The 14144-nt window shown below is 42.6% G+C and overlaps 2 protein-coding genes across 3 annotated transcripts in view; one reads left to right on the top strand and one right to left on the bottom strand.

Moving 5' to 3' along the window:
• Eml6 (echinoderm microtubule associated protein like 6) overlaps nucleotides 1-9414 on the top strand; it is a 256723-nt gene extending 247309 nt beyond the window's left edge. The window contains exons 37-43 of the mRNA XM_013017915.1: nucleotides 940-1128; nucleotides 2805-2977; nucleotides 3384-3546; nucleotides 6027-6130; nucleotides 6823-6976; nucleotides 7376-7476; nucleotides 9300-9414. Of these exons, the coding sequence (XP_012873369.1) occupies nucleotides 940-1128; nucleotides 2805-2977; nucleotides 3384-3546; nucleotides 6027-6130; nucleotides 6823-6976; nucleotides 7376-7476; nucleotides 9300-9324 (909 nt within the window). The 3' untranslated portion in view covers nucleotides 9325-9414. The remainder of the gene's footprint in view (nucleotides 1-939; nucleotides 1129-2804; nucleotides 2978-3383; nucleotides 3547-6026; nucleotides 6131-6822; nucleotides 6977-7375; nucleotides 7477-9299) is intronic.
• Nucleotides 9415-11354: 1940 nt separating this feature from the next.
• The window catches only part of Rtn4 (reticulon 4), a 57228-nt gene continuing 54438 nt past the window's right edge, over nucleotides 11355-14144 (bottom strand). For both annotated transcript variants that reach the window (XM_013017980.1, XM_013017981.1), the window contains 5 exons: nucleotides 13387-13456; nucleotides 12887-12933; nucleotides 12630-12688; nucleotides 12279-12342; nucleotides 11355-12012 (listed from right to left, as the gene is read on the bottom strand). In XM_013017980.1, the coding sequence (XP_012873434.1) occupies nucleotides 12300-12342; nucleotides 12630-12688; nucleotides 12887-12933; nucleotides 13387-13456 (219 nt within the window). In that variant the 3' untranslated portion in view covers nucleotides 11355-12012; nucleotides 12279-12299. The remainder of the gene's footprint in view (nucleotides 12013-12278; nucleotides 12343-12629; nucleotides 12689-12886; nucleotides 12934-13386; nucleotides 13457-14144) is intronic.

Raw genomic sequence — 14144 nt, forward strand, 5'->3', positions numbered from 1 at the left:
CCTCAGCTCTTCAGCTCAAGGCGAGCGCTCTACCACTTGAGCTACAGCGCCACTTCCGGTTTTCTGGTGGTTTATTGGAGATAGGAGTCTCACAGTCTTTCCTGCCCGGGCTGGCTTTGAACCGAGATCCTCAGATTTCAGCCTCCTGAGTAGCTAGGATTACAGGCGTGAGCCACCAGCGCCTGGCTGCCCTCCCCTTTCTGTCTTACAGTTAAATCACCTCTCAGCTCTTCCTGTACCAATCCAGCAAAGCTGCTTTCCCAAGTTTTTCTAACAGTGATTTTGTTGTTGTTGTTGTTGGTAGTGATGGTGATGGTGATGGTGGTGGTGGTGCTGGTGTGGTAGTGGTGGTGATCATCATGGGGCTTGAACTCAGGTCTGAGCATGGTATCTGAGCTTTTTCACTCAAAGCTTGCACTCTACTATTTGGAGCTACAGCGCCACTGCCAATTTTTTGGTGGTCAATTAGAGATAAGAATCTCATGAACTTTCCTGCCTAGGCTGGCTTCAAAATGTGATCCTCAGATCTCAGCCTCCTAAATAGCTGAGGTGGCAGGTGTGAGCCACCAGTTGCCTAGCCTTTAATAGTGATTTTTAAAAATCCATCTTTTTAATAGTTGTAAAATATGCGTCAACATAAGACTTCTCATTTTCACTTGTTTTTGGTGGTACGAGGGTTTGAGCTCAGGGTCTCTCACTTGGTCGGCAGGTGCTCTACAGCTTGTAACCCTCCAAGCTCACTCACATCATATAGCCATCGCCTCATCCACCTGCCCATGCACTTGGCTAATGATTCTGTCCCCAGTGAATGCTCACTGTCCTTCAGCTTCCCTCCAGCTCCTGAGGACAACCCTTCTTTTTTCTGTCGTCTGAATCTGTCTGTTCTAGATGCCTGACATGAGTGGGACCACTTTTCTAATAGTGTTTTGATTACAACAGGGAAAAATTTTAGTGGGAACCAAAGATGGAGAAATAATCGAAGTTGGAGAAAAAAATGCTGCTTCCAACATCCTGATTGATGGACACATGGAGGGGGAGATCTGGGGACTGGCTACACACCCCTCTAAAGACATCTTTATCTCTGCCAGCAATGATGGCACAGCCCGGATCTGGGACCTGGCTGACAAGGTGAGGGTCACACTCTGCCTAGCTTGGATGTCCACAGCAGTAGGAACCAAGAAAAGCCAGAGGTGGGAGAAAGGGAACAGGCCGGATCAGCAGTCAGCCACAAGCAATCATGTTAAAAACTAGCCTAATGATAAAAGAAATGCCCTGTCGAGCTCTAAGTATGTTTTAGCTGTTTATCCATCTATAGACCTTGATAACCCAGGTAGAATCTCAGTATGATTATTCTCTTGTTATGAAAGCACCCATAAACCTAAAAAAAATTAGAGGCAAAGCTTGTATTACCTGCATGGGAAGACTAAGGATTTTTTTGTTGTTGTTGTTTTGTTTTTTTTTGTCGGTCGTGGGGCTTGAACTCTGGGTCTGAGTGCTGTTCCTCAGCTCTTCAGCTCAAGGCTAGCACTCTACCACTTGAGTCACAGCGCCACTTCTGGTTTTCTGGTGGTTTATTAGAGTTTCACAGACTTTCTTGCCAGGGCTGACTTTGAACCTCAATCCTCAGATCTCAGCCTCCTGAGTAGCTAGGATTACAGGCGTGAGTCACCGGCACCCAGGCTAAGAATGTTTTTAAATGTCACATGTTCCCACGTAGGCTAGTGAGTTCCCATCAAAATTCTAAGATTTCTCTTAGAGCTTGGAAAAACCATTTTAAAGTTCATCTGGGATAAAAATGTAAAACAGCAAGGAATCATCCGGGAAAAGGAGAGTTACCAAATCTTATCCAGTCAAAAGCAAGTACTGAAGTTCTAATGAAAACATTTTTATTTCCACATGGCTAGGAAATGTTTCTGTCATATTTTAAATAGATACACAAAAACTTTACTGTGATTGTTACACTCCTAACTTACTGTTCAGGTTATTATATTCATTGGGCGTCACTGAAGACTTTATGTATACTATTCCTGGTTTTTACCATAACCTTCCAAGGCCAGTGATAACATGGCTTCCTTATAAGAGGATAACTGGGAGGTTAATCCAACATGCCAACTAGTACGAGTGAAGACTCGGTGTTTGAGCTAGAGCATGGTGAAGCTCACTTCTCCCACTAAGCATCAGATGAGCAACGTACGGCCCCCAGGCCAGGTCTGACTTGCAGCCCATTTCTTCAAGGAAGCCATGCCATTCGTTATATATTGTCTATTCATGCTGCAAAGCACAGTTGAGTAGTTACGGCTAAAACCATATGGCTCACAGTCTAACCATTTACAGTGGAGGAAGTCTGCCAAATCCTGTCCGAAAGCATGCTGTCCCCCCAGCTTTTCTAGTCAAACATCCTGCCCACCTCAGCTGCTCAGGGGTGTGTAACAGAGGCCAGAAAGAGGTGGCCTGTGATGGCTGAGAAGCAGCCTGACGTTGCTAGCCTGGTGCAGGATTCTCCTACAGCCTGGCAAGGCCAGGGCTCAGGTGACTTTTTGTGTGTATGCCAGTACTGGGGCTGGAGCTCAGGGTCTGGGCACTGTCTCACACTTTTGTTTTTTGCTCAAAGCCGGCCCTATACCATGTGAGCCACAGATCTACTTTTGCCTTTTTGCAACTGAAGCTAGGAGAGTCTCAGGCTTTCCCAGCTCAACTGGCTTCAAACCTCAGCTCTCAGCTGGCTGAATAGCTTGGATTACAGCCTGCTGAGCCACTAGTGCCCAGCTTTCAAGTAGCTTTCTTTTATTTTAATATTAATGTAGAAACTGCTAAACAAGGTGAACCTGGGCCATGCAGCCAGTTGTGCAGCCTACAGCCCTGATGGGGAGATGGTGGCCATTGGTATGAAGAATGGAGAGTTTGTCATCTTGTTGGTGAACAGCCTGAAAGTGTGGGGGAAAAAACGGGACCGGAAATCTGCCATCCAAGATATCAGGTACTTCTGCCAGGGGTCTGAGCAGAGAAAGGCTGCACTCTTGCAAATGAGGTGCCCTTTCAGAAGGTCCACGGCTACATTAAAGAACTTGGTTGTGTCAGGGTAGCCTGCACAAGTCAGCCACACAAGGATCTGTCACTTCACACATTCACTGTCAGATCTGACTCTGCGAATTTCCATGAGTGATGAAAAGTACTTGTAAGATGTCACACTGCAGAATCACTCACACATACACACGCACACACACACACACACACACAATTTCCTTTTGTGGGATTTGTTCCAGAGTGGTTGTTGAACACAAGCTAGCATTTGAGTCATGCTAGAATGCAACGGGTCATTGTTTGGGGCCTGGCAGCCCCAAGAAACCTTCTCATGGATCATATTCTTGGACTGCTCTTTCTAGAATCAGCCCAGACAACCGATTCTTAGCTGTTGGTTCTTCGGAGCACACAGTTGACTTCTATGACCTCACTCAGGGCACAAGTCTGAACCGCATTGGGTACTGCAAAGATATCCCAAGCTTTGTCATTCACATGGATTTTTCTGCAGATAGCAAATACATTCAGGTATGATTTCCATTTACTTATATAGGGGGCAACCCATAATAGCAGCAATACAATGGGTTATTTTAGTTGATGCTGACTATGTGCTAATTTACTCATCACCAAAAATCTTGAAGTACACTTACTTTTCTCCTACATTAATAAGCATTGAACAAGGCTTAGAGAATTCTTTTTTTTTGGTCAGACGTGGGCCTTAACTCTGAGCCTGGGCGCTGTCCCTCAGCTTTTCAGTTCAAGGCTAGTGCTCTACCACTTGAGCCACTGTGCTACTTCCAGTTTTTTCTGTTTATGTGGTGCTGAGGAATCAAACCCAAGGTCCCATGCATGCAAGGCAAGCGCTCTACTACTGAGCCACCTTCCCAGCCTGGCTTAGAGAATCTTAAAAAGTAGAAATAAATAAGAATAAAACATACTAAAAGCTTCTCTGAAAAACACTGGCCATAGACTTTGGCAAAGGTTGACATTGTGGCAGGCGCAGAAAGTGATGGCCAATTCCAGTTCACTGAGACTAAGAAGTATTTCAACTCTCAGCCGGGCGCCGGTGGCTCACACCTGTAATCCTAGCTACTCAGGAGGCTGAGATCTGAGGATCACAGTTCAAAGCCAGCCCGGGCAGTAAACTCTGTGAAACTCTTATCTCCAATAAACCACCAGGAAACTGGAAGTGGCGCTGTAGCTCAAGTGGTAGAGTGCTCGCCTCCAGCTGAAGAGCTGAGGGACAGCGCTCAGGCCCAGAGTTCAAGCCCCATGACAAAAGAAGTATGTCAACTCTCACACTTTAAAAGGTAGAAGGAATGTGTACTGGCTACATATGGAGGTGTTGCTTTGCTTCTCATATACTTTTAATGCTTAACAAGACGCCAGTGGTGAAAGCAATATAAATGGATTCTAAATGTCTGATCTCATCTGTTAAGTTCCTAAGCCTGGAGAATATAATGTCAATTCATCATGGAATACTCAATTTGTACAACAAATTATGAACATGGAAGTAATACTAAAATTATTCCATTAAAAAACAAAAAGCAGGGCTGGGAGGTGGCTCAGTGGTAGAATGCTTGCCTTATATGCATGAGACCCTTGGTTCAATTCCTTAGTACCACGTAGGCAGAAAAAAAAAGCCAGAAGTGGCACTGTGGCTCAAGAGTTCAGGCCCCATGACTGACCAGAAAATAAAATAAAATAAAGCAATACTGGCTCATATCTGTAATCCTAGTTACTCAAGAGGCTGAAGATTGTGGTTCAAAGCCAACCTGGGCAGAAAAGTCCCCATGACACTCTTATCTCCAATGAACCACTCAAACACTGGAAGTGGTGCTATGGCTCAAGTGGTAGAACACTAGCCTTGAGCACAAAGCAGCTCAGGGACAGTGCCCAGGCCCTGAGTTCAAGCTCTATGACCAACAAAAGAAAAACAAAAGGCAGCCAGAAATGCATGCCCTTGTCATTTCTAGCCTCCCCTTCAAAGTTTCCTAGTTTCTAGTTCTGTGGGCTTGCACCAAGCCATAGTGCTTCTGATGTTTACTTCTCTTCCAAATTCTTCTGGGCAGTGTGGCTCCTCCACACTTGGGACTTGGACTCCAGACAGTGGACCTGGAACGAGAACTCATCACTGGGTCCCACGACAGTTGACCAGTGAGGTGGGATTAGAAAAGGTCCCCACCCTTGGGATTAGACAGCTAAAAACAAAGATTTTTCTGGCTTAACTTGGATAATTGTTATAAAAGGAGAAAGGATTTCATTCATTCACTTATCGAGTATTTACTAAGCCAGACACTGCTAGCTAGGCTTTTAGATGAGCAAAATTTGCTTAGTTCTTGACTCCTCCTGGAGCTTGCTCTGTCATAGAGAAGATAAACAGTAAACAATCACCAAGTATACATGTAATTACAGATTGTGATTGTGGGCTGAAAAGGCAAAGTACAGGGTGCCAAGGAGCATTTCACAAGGAGCTGAATTTAGATTTGCTTCCTCTCTGAGCAAGTGATATTTAAGTTGAGGTCTGTAGGATGTGTGAGAACTAGCTCACAAAGAGGGGCGGGAACGCCGCCCCAGCCATCTGCACGAAACTCGAGGTGGTAAAGGCTTAGCCTCATTCCTTGAACAGCAGAAAAGCCTGAGTGGCCGGGGATAGAGGCACCTCCTGGAGAGAAGGGGCTAAAGCCATAGTTAGGCAGTGGCCTTTTTGCAGACAGATGTCCCTGATGCCAGAACACCCCTAGAGAAGCAAGTAGGAGACATTTTAAAAATTATCTTCAGCAGCAGCTGTCCATGAGAAAACGTGCCTTCCCTCTGCACCACAGGTTCTTGGTTTGCCCAGAACAGGGATTCCAGTTTCAGAATCATCTGAAAGCTTGGTTAAGACAAAGACTGCTGGGTCCCACCCTCACAATATAATTCCATATGTCTGAAGTAGGGCTCCACAATCTGTATTTCCAGCACTTCCCGACTGAGTTCATGAGCTTGGATTCCTTTCCATTTCGTAGGTGTCAACAGGAGCTTATAAGCGCCAGGTGCATGAGGTCCCCTTGGGGAAGCAGGTAACCGAAGCCATGGTCATTGAGAAGATCACCTGGGCTTCCTGGACAAGGTGACTGGAGAAAGGACTTCTTGAGGAAAAAGTCACAAAGGAGTCTTGTCCCAGGTTCTAAGTTCGTGACGGCCAGTATCAGAAAAGCTCAGAGTTGGCACCGTCTTTTTCTCCTGGGGATGAGACTAGGAGGCTTCTTGGCTCTGGTTAGACCAATGACTTGATCTGACCAGGCCTTGGGAATTAAAGACCCTCCTTTTATGTTATCATGACTATGTTTAGTCTGCAATCCCATTCAGCAATTCAAAGACAAACCATCTTTTATCTCTTGAACAAGCCCAGGTGGACAATAAAATCTCTAGTCACTAGAAGGGAATGGAGGGCTAGAACTGTTGTTTAGCAAGATAAGAGACAATGGCCTTGGCCAAAGCAAGGGACAGACCATCCAACCTTTGAATGTGAAGGAGCCTCCCCACATCCACCATATACATGCTCAAGATTATAGGGAAGACTAAGAATCAGAGGTGGGATAACTTTGGTTTCTGGAGTTATTGGGGACTGAGGTAGAATGGTAGGGGCTAGTCTCAGTACACAGAGGAAAAGGGGGATGGATGCTTTCATGATAGAAAAGTCACCTGACCATGCTCATCATGCAAAATATCCCTCTCCCTCTTATTCCTGGGAGGGGATGGCTGACCCCAGGAAACTGCTGTCACATGGCTTCTTGCTAATACCTCTCCCTGTTGGAACAGCATCCTGGGAGATGAAGTCATTGGAATTTGGCCTCGAAATGCAGACAAAGCTGATGTCAACTGCGCATGTGTGACCCATGCTGGCCTGAACATCGTCACAGGAGATGATTTTGGGCTGGTGAAGCTCTTTGATTTTCCATGCACAGAAAAATTTGTGAGTCTCCCTGGGCAATCCCTGTTCCCTGCCTCTTCTGTCGTCTGTGGGCTAGTGGTCACCATCTAGATGGCCCGCTAGGTAACAGGGATCTCTTGTGGAGGTTTGGTATTGACCAAGTTTTTCATTAACTTCTGGAGGGTCAACCCTAAACGCTGGCAGAAAGGAGGCTGGCGGGTGCATGGGCAGGCCACACACATGGCAAGAATGAGGCAGGAAAGCCAACAAAAGCTGGCTAACAGCTTAGTCCAGACCAAATAGGTATAACTCCTTCCTCTTCTCCCCCACCCCTTGCCACAGATGGAAGGTGGGTCTCAGTGGCAGGGACCTGAGTCCTCGAAAGGGTTCTGTGGCTACTGGGAAGAACAGTCTCTCAGCTGTCTCCATTTTTCCTCACAGGCCAAACATAAGCGTTACTTTGGTCACTCCGCACACGTGACGAACATCCGGTTCTCCTATGATGACAAGTATGTGGTCAGCACTGGAGGAGATGACTGCAGGTACTAACCAGATTAAAGTGGTTTTGACTCCCCCCCCCTTTTCCCTCAGGTGTTTTATCTGTCAAGCCGCTGTCCCAGGACCTTGGGAAGGGGCTGATGTGAGTCCTGTGGAAAGCAAAGACTTCCATGTGTAAACTATTCAGTTTCTGGAAAGTCCATCCGAATTCTGATAGGCCTGTGCCCCACTAGAGCTGTTTCAGGATTGGTGAGAAGCTTAAGGTCACATGATCGTTGCTCTGAGCTATGAGTATTTCTGTAGGGAGAAAAGTAGTAAGATGGCTGATTCCAGTAGAACTCTGGGCAGTCCACAAACATGATAGAGAATAATCATGTTAGAGTGGCAGTTCATCCATGTGTCCTTAAGAATTCAGGCCAATCTAATGTCTGTATGATGCATAATTCACCAGCAGCCAAGAGAAATGTTTTAAAATTTAGTATTAAAAAGTCTTGTTTACCTTAAGAAACAAGCAATCGGGCATGGGATCAGATGAAAGGTAATGCAAATAGGCCATTGCTAAGTAGTAGCAAAACCTATAGAGGAGCTGACAGGCGGGGGTGGCTTTTGCTTTTAGTGACACAGGTGCGTGTTCTGCATTAAGCATGGCTGGGGATGCCAGTTGGAGGGTGCTCTACCAATCCAGTCCACAGACACCAGCCTCTTCCAAGTTTCAGAACAGGCAGCTTTCTTCCTGCCCTCCCCCCTCCACCAAGGACATTTCTTAGATTGTGAAGGGCATGCTATACATGCAGTTTCTCTACCTGCAACTCAAAGGTTTTATCCTACCATGACTATTTGTTTATATTTAGCACAAACAAAACTTTTGAGGTGATAAAGAGGAAATATGTGCATACTGATGTCTTTTAGTGGTCAGAATTAGGCCACAAGAAAGGCATTTATATTTCAACCCACTTCCCACCACAAACTGTGTAGAACATGGCACCAACAATGCTTGCTTCCGGCCTGCCTGGAACACTCATCTAGCTTACAGTGCCAGCATCGTTAGTACTTATAACCCTTGAGATAGTGTTGACAGGAGTTCACTGTGAACACCCATTGAGAGCTAAACTGAACAAGCTCGCCACTCCAGTTCAGGAGAAACCAAGTGACTTCTGTTCATTATACAGGTCTTAGAGTAACCCTAAAAACATGGCTTGTCAGGTGCTGGTAGCTAATGCCTATAATCCTAACTGCTCAGGAATCTGAGACCTGAGGATTGTGGTTTGAAGCCAGCTAAGCCAGGGAAGTCATGAGACTATCTCCAATAAACTAGTCAACAAAGACAGCAATGGAGCTGTGGTCCAAATAATAGGGGCTCTAGCCTTGAGCAAAAAAAGCAGCTTAGGGACAGTGCCCAGGCCCTGGGCCTAGGACTAAGCCCCAGGATCAGCACATGCATGCAAGAGAGACAGGGAGAGAGAGAGGGAGAGAAAATGCAGGGCCTTGTAAGCACAGGAGTATACCCTGATCTCTGGCTCTGTGACAAACACTTAAAAGGACTCTCTGACTCAAGTGGCATTGATTAAAAAAAAAAACAAAACTTTTCAACAGTACAGAAGAGATAAGTGTGAAATCACATTGCCAAAAACCCTCACCAACTACGTTGAGCGATACTAAGCTGCTTAAAGAGCCAAACAAATTAAAAATAACTTTTACAAAGGCATGCAGGGAGGACCAAGAGAGTCTAAAACCAGATTGAACTACACGGTGAGACCCTGTCCCAAAAGGAATCGATGGCAAGATCCCTGACGTATGTTTTGAGTAAAAATGTTAAGGCCTAAGTATCCTGTCCAGCTATGCCAAGTTGACCGGTATAATTTTTCAGTGTATTTGTGTGGCGATGTCTGTAAATGCCAGCCAGAAACCTCTTCTGAATCGCTGCTGCCACTCCTATCCAGCAACTGCAGAGGCCGTGCCAAGCGGCCTTCGCACCGCCAGCTGCTGGGGAATGGCTCCAGGCTGTGAGGACCTGCAAGCCCTACATTCTAGTAGACGTTGTATGACTGCTCTCACAGTCTGGACTCTGAGGGCCATGATGCGAAGAAGGAAAGTTCTAAAATGTCAACACTGCTTGCCTCTCTGTTCCTAAGACTAAAAACTACCCATAGTAACGACACTGACAAAGAATGCTATCTGGTGATGTAGCCCACTGACAAAATTGAAAGCCTCAGTCACTCTAACCAATATGTAGCTTTTAATTTGCATCAGAACTTTTACAAGGATGTTGTGCTATTCTGTTTCTATATACAGAATGTCCATTTTTATAAATAAGTTGAACAAGACAGCTTAAGTTAAATGCACCGAAGTACTAGACGTATGGCTAGCCTGTCCTCCACATTTAGCTTTCAAAACCAAATGAGCCATGTATAAACAAGTTGAGAAACTTAATTTTTTAATGTTTCATTTGCAATTTTATATCCATTAAGTGCCTTGAAAAGTTCCCAGTTGTGTGGGCTGCTGTCTCCCCTCCCAGATTATCTGCTTTCTACACATGGTGCTAAAACTTTCGAACTGAGGAGGGCTACAGGACTTTTAGCAGATTCATAGTCTGTCACCTGTGTCCTGTCTTTATGTCAAGGCTTTCTAAGCGACCTCAGTGACCTGCTTGGGAAACAGTGGATGAAAGGAAGGTGAGCAGCAAAGGAACTTAAGTTCAGCAGGGGGGTACAACAGATACTCATTGTGTTAGTGCCAAACATGCAAAATCTGAACTAGAACTCAAATAAAACCACTACTACAAAGGGGAAGAGAAACACAACAAAAACCCTCCTTTATGTCCAAGTGGTTAATTTGCCTTGTTAAATCTTAAATGGTGGTGGTAAGTGGAGTGGCCTGATGCTGCACCTCAGTTTAACACCCAGATTGGGGCTGGCTTGACTCCAGTGGTGTGCTTCAGGTGAACTGTATAGCTAGCAAGTCCCGATTTAAGAAAGCAAAGTTTTTTGCAGAAAAATTCCTAATCCAAGGACTATTTAGTAAAGCAAAATTTTGCCTCAAAATTAGTTGTAGGACGGCATGTGACTTGCATAATATGGACAGGAAGCTGTTCGTGTTCACACGTACACATAGCCAGTCACTTGAGTGTAGGAGGGATTGACAGCACTCATTGAAAGGGAGGTTGTTGGGGAAAGGGGACTCTGAGCACAGACACCAACTTCTTCCAGTCAGTACACAAAAAATTCTGGAACTTGAGTTCCTGCCTATTTGCAGTTATCAGTTTAGAGAAAATGAAATGAAACATTTTCAATTAAAAAAAATAGATTAACATTTACCACAGAAGTGCTTCAGCATTCTAAATGGATTAGATTACTCATTAAGTTATTTTTATATGCCAATTTATTAATGCCTTACATTAATCCACCAATAGGTTGTTGGGCCCACAGTAGAGTCCCTGTGCAGTCCTAATTGTGTTTTCTGTAATCATGTGACTGGTGATGCTGAGTGACAACCATGTCGGCCTATATTGTACTACTGACCTTTTCCTACTGACTAGATCTTGCATTAAAATAACCATGTGGATGAACAATGAATCAATCAAATATATATATGTACAAGTATATTTAAAGAGCAATAGTGTCTGTGTGTCAAGACTCATTTGTAAACATTTATATGGCATAATTTTATGTATGTTAATAAATCCTGCACTGTATTCGACTATCTGTTAAAATATTGGTGCATGAATTTATTTTCAGTCATCTTAAGTATAAAAAAATTTAAAACATTTTGGTATGTGTCAAATAAATTTGATTATATAAGAAGGTTGACCTTTATTTCCATGAGCTGAAAACCTTTCTAAAAATACACATTAACACTCACTAATTAACGCAACGTCTACCCATGTTAATTTTTTTTTACTGCAGTTTCATGAAGCAAAAAAACCCACATTTTTGTCTATAAGCTTTATTGATACTTTGCTTTTACAGTTCACAATGCATTCCACAGATTTAGTTCAGTACAACTTAACCACAAAGGTATAAGTCTTCAATTTGACTTCTTGCATAACAATGTTTGATATTTGCAAACAACATTTTTGGAAGCATTAAGATTCAGTCCATAGATTTCAGAGTCTGTGACAAAATTAACTACTGTTAAGTCTTTGCAATGAAGGTTCTATGTGTGTGGCAATGTTTCATGTTGAAAACAGATGGTAGTGCTCCTAGAAATATATTTTCTTTTTCAAGCTTACAAGCTTTGGAACTAGACATGTATAACCAATGACTGAAATGTCAAGCACTGTGGGGCAACTGGAAGGTAAAGGTCTAAGCTTTGTGAAACACTATATATAGATATAGATATATATAATCTATATTTACTTATATTGGCAATTCATATAACAGTAAAATTCACAATACACCTAGAGCATACCAGAAAGGCAAGCTTTTTCATTCCTGCTTTAGTGGCATGATCTCGTCTAAACATTTCATTTCAGAAAATCTGCATCAATCTACACAGACCATACACAGTGCACAAACTGTGAAAGGGGTTGTTTGTTTCCAGCTCCGCCTTCTCTGCTACGTCCCAAAATACAGCAAGACTACCTGCAACAAAACGTAATACACAGCTTGCTCAGATCACTTTTTCTTCACCAGCGCCTTCATAAGAGAAACAAATACAATTACAATTTAAATCCATACATAGCAGCTTACAATACTTAGGATGAACACACAGCAGGTAACTTTTCCTCAAGCAGTGCATTGTTAAAAATAAAGATCTGTGAAACTGCACTGCGATGTCAAGGTTTCGTTCTTCCCTGGCCCTCCCCCATGTAAGCAAATGAATATCCCCTTTAAAGATGAACTCCTACTGTTAATTGCTTGGGGCTTTTTCATTCAGCTTTGCGCTTCAATCCAGGGATTTTTGCTTGGATTCTACAAACGAAAAGGAAAGAAAATAATGTCATTTTCAAGAACTACTAGTATATTATTTAGCCTGCTCAAGAAATAAAATCCTAGAGCTGCCACATTACAAGGTTGCTACTTCTGCTTAACTGCAACAAAGGGCCCAGATTTAAGGGGAAAAAAATATTTTGCCTACTCTGAAGTCACGCTTAGGGCACGATGTAGATTCCATACTCATTATGCCTATAATATGAAAACACTACACTAGCTCAAAACCCAGTACACCCTATCCTTAGTAAGTTGAACATTATACTTACTTAGCCATAGTATCCTTAACATTCTTATTTGCAAGTCTTAGACAATGATCTATCTGTGCCTGAAAAGAAAAAATAAAGTAGCTATTAGAAAGTCACTATAGCTAAAGGCTCTTATTAAGCATCATTATATGCTAACAAATTAAAAGGCTTAGGAATATCACATTTCTCACTGATAAGATTTGAGGAACTAGTGTTGATACATTTGTAAATCTTACATAAGAGTGAGCTCTGTCTTCTTAAGTCAGTTAAAGAATTACCTGATGCCGTTCATAAATAACAGGAACACTGAAGAGTGAAATCAGAGCTGAAAAGAAATACACAACTTTTTAAAAGACCAGTATGATTAAGGAAAAAACAAACTCAAACTGGCAATGCCCAAGATAACCAGACAGACTTATACACATAAGTCCTGGATGCATCCGTAGAGGTACTTCAGAGGAATGAATGAACTGATTGAGGCTACAGGAGCTTCAAATCACATCACACATGTTTTATACAGTGCAGGCATCCCCAATGAGATATATGATTGTGCCATCCGGTAAGGTTACCATTTTCTGGTTTATTGCCATTAAGTGGAACAGTTTTCTGGAACTACAGTAGCATTTCAACAAATCAAGTATTGGCTATTTGAAGAGATTTCAACTTCAAATTTATACCTACTTCTCTCATAATCTAAGAATATTCTCCACTAAAGTCTCTCTAAGCTCTTTACACATAATCTTTATTTTTATTCAAATGGTTTTGCAGACTTACTTACCTAAAATCAGTAGTGTCAGACCATTGAACAAGGCACCAACATAGGTGAACACCCACATCAATACTGCAAACTGTAAGCAAACAATGGTTTACAATAATCAAATCCAAGTCAGATTTAGTTCAATTAAGCTTTCCCATAAAAGGAAACTCCTAAATGCCAATCTACTAGAGACATAACCCTTGAAAACTCAGTAAATTGACATAATATTTCATTTGGTCTAAATCACCATCTCAATTCAGAATCCTAGCAAAACTAGTAGATTTAATCCATTTTCTCTGGATAACAATACAAAGTAGTTGATTTGTTTTCCTGGAGATCAGAAAACATGCCAAAGGTACATTTTACCTTCTATTAGCGCTCTAACAGTCATATAGCTCTAATACCGCTTAGCTTTTACATGGGATCACTAAAAAGGTATATATGAGAATTAACTATTAAAATTAAAGTACTAAATAAGTTTTTTAAATATATGGCATTACCTTTAGTCACCTTAAGGATCTTGCAGTATCCAGTAATGAATGTTTAAGGGCTACAGTCAAGGATTCCTCAAACTTTCATATACCTATTAAATAAAACTGACCATATTCTTTTTCTTCTAACAACTGCCGTCTTTATTTGCAAACACAAATATGTATATGCTGGCACTACTTTACATTCTTTATAAATCTAGGGATAGCATCCTCTTAACCTTATGACAGACATGTTACAATTACAAAAGTATATACAAACACTAAACGTGTGTGTGTGTGTGTAAGTGC

This window comes from Dipodomys ordii, unplaced genomic scaffold (genome assembly GCF_000151885.1).
Source record: "Dipodomys ordii isolate 6190 unplaced genomic scaffold, Dord_2.0 Scaffold37, whole genome shotgun sequence".
Taxonomy (NCBI): Eukaryota; Metazoa; Chordata; class Mammalia; order Rodentia; family Heteromyidae; genus Dipodomys; species Dipodomys ordii.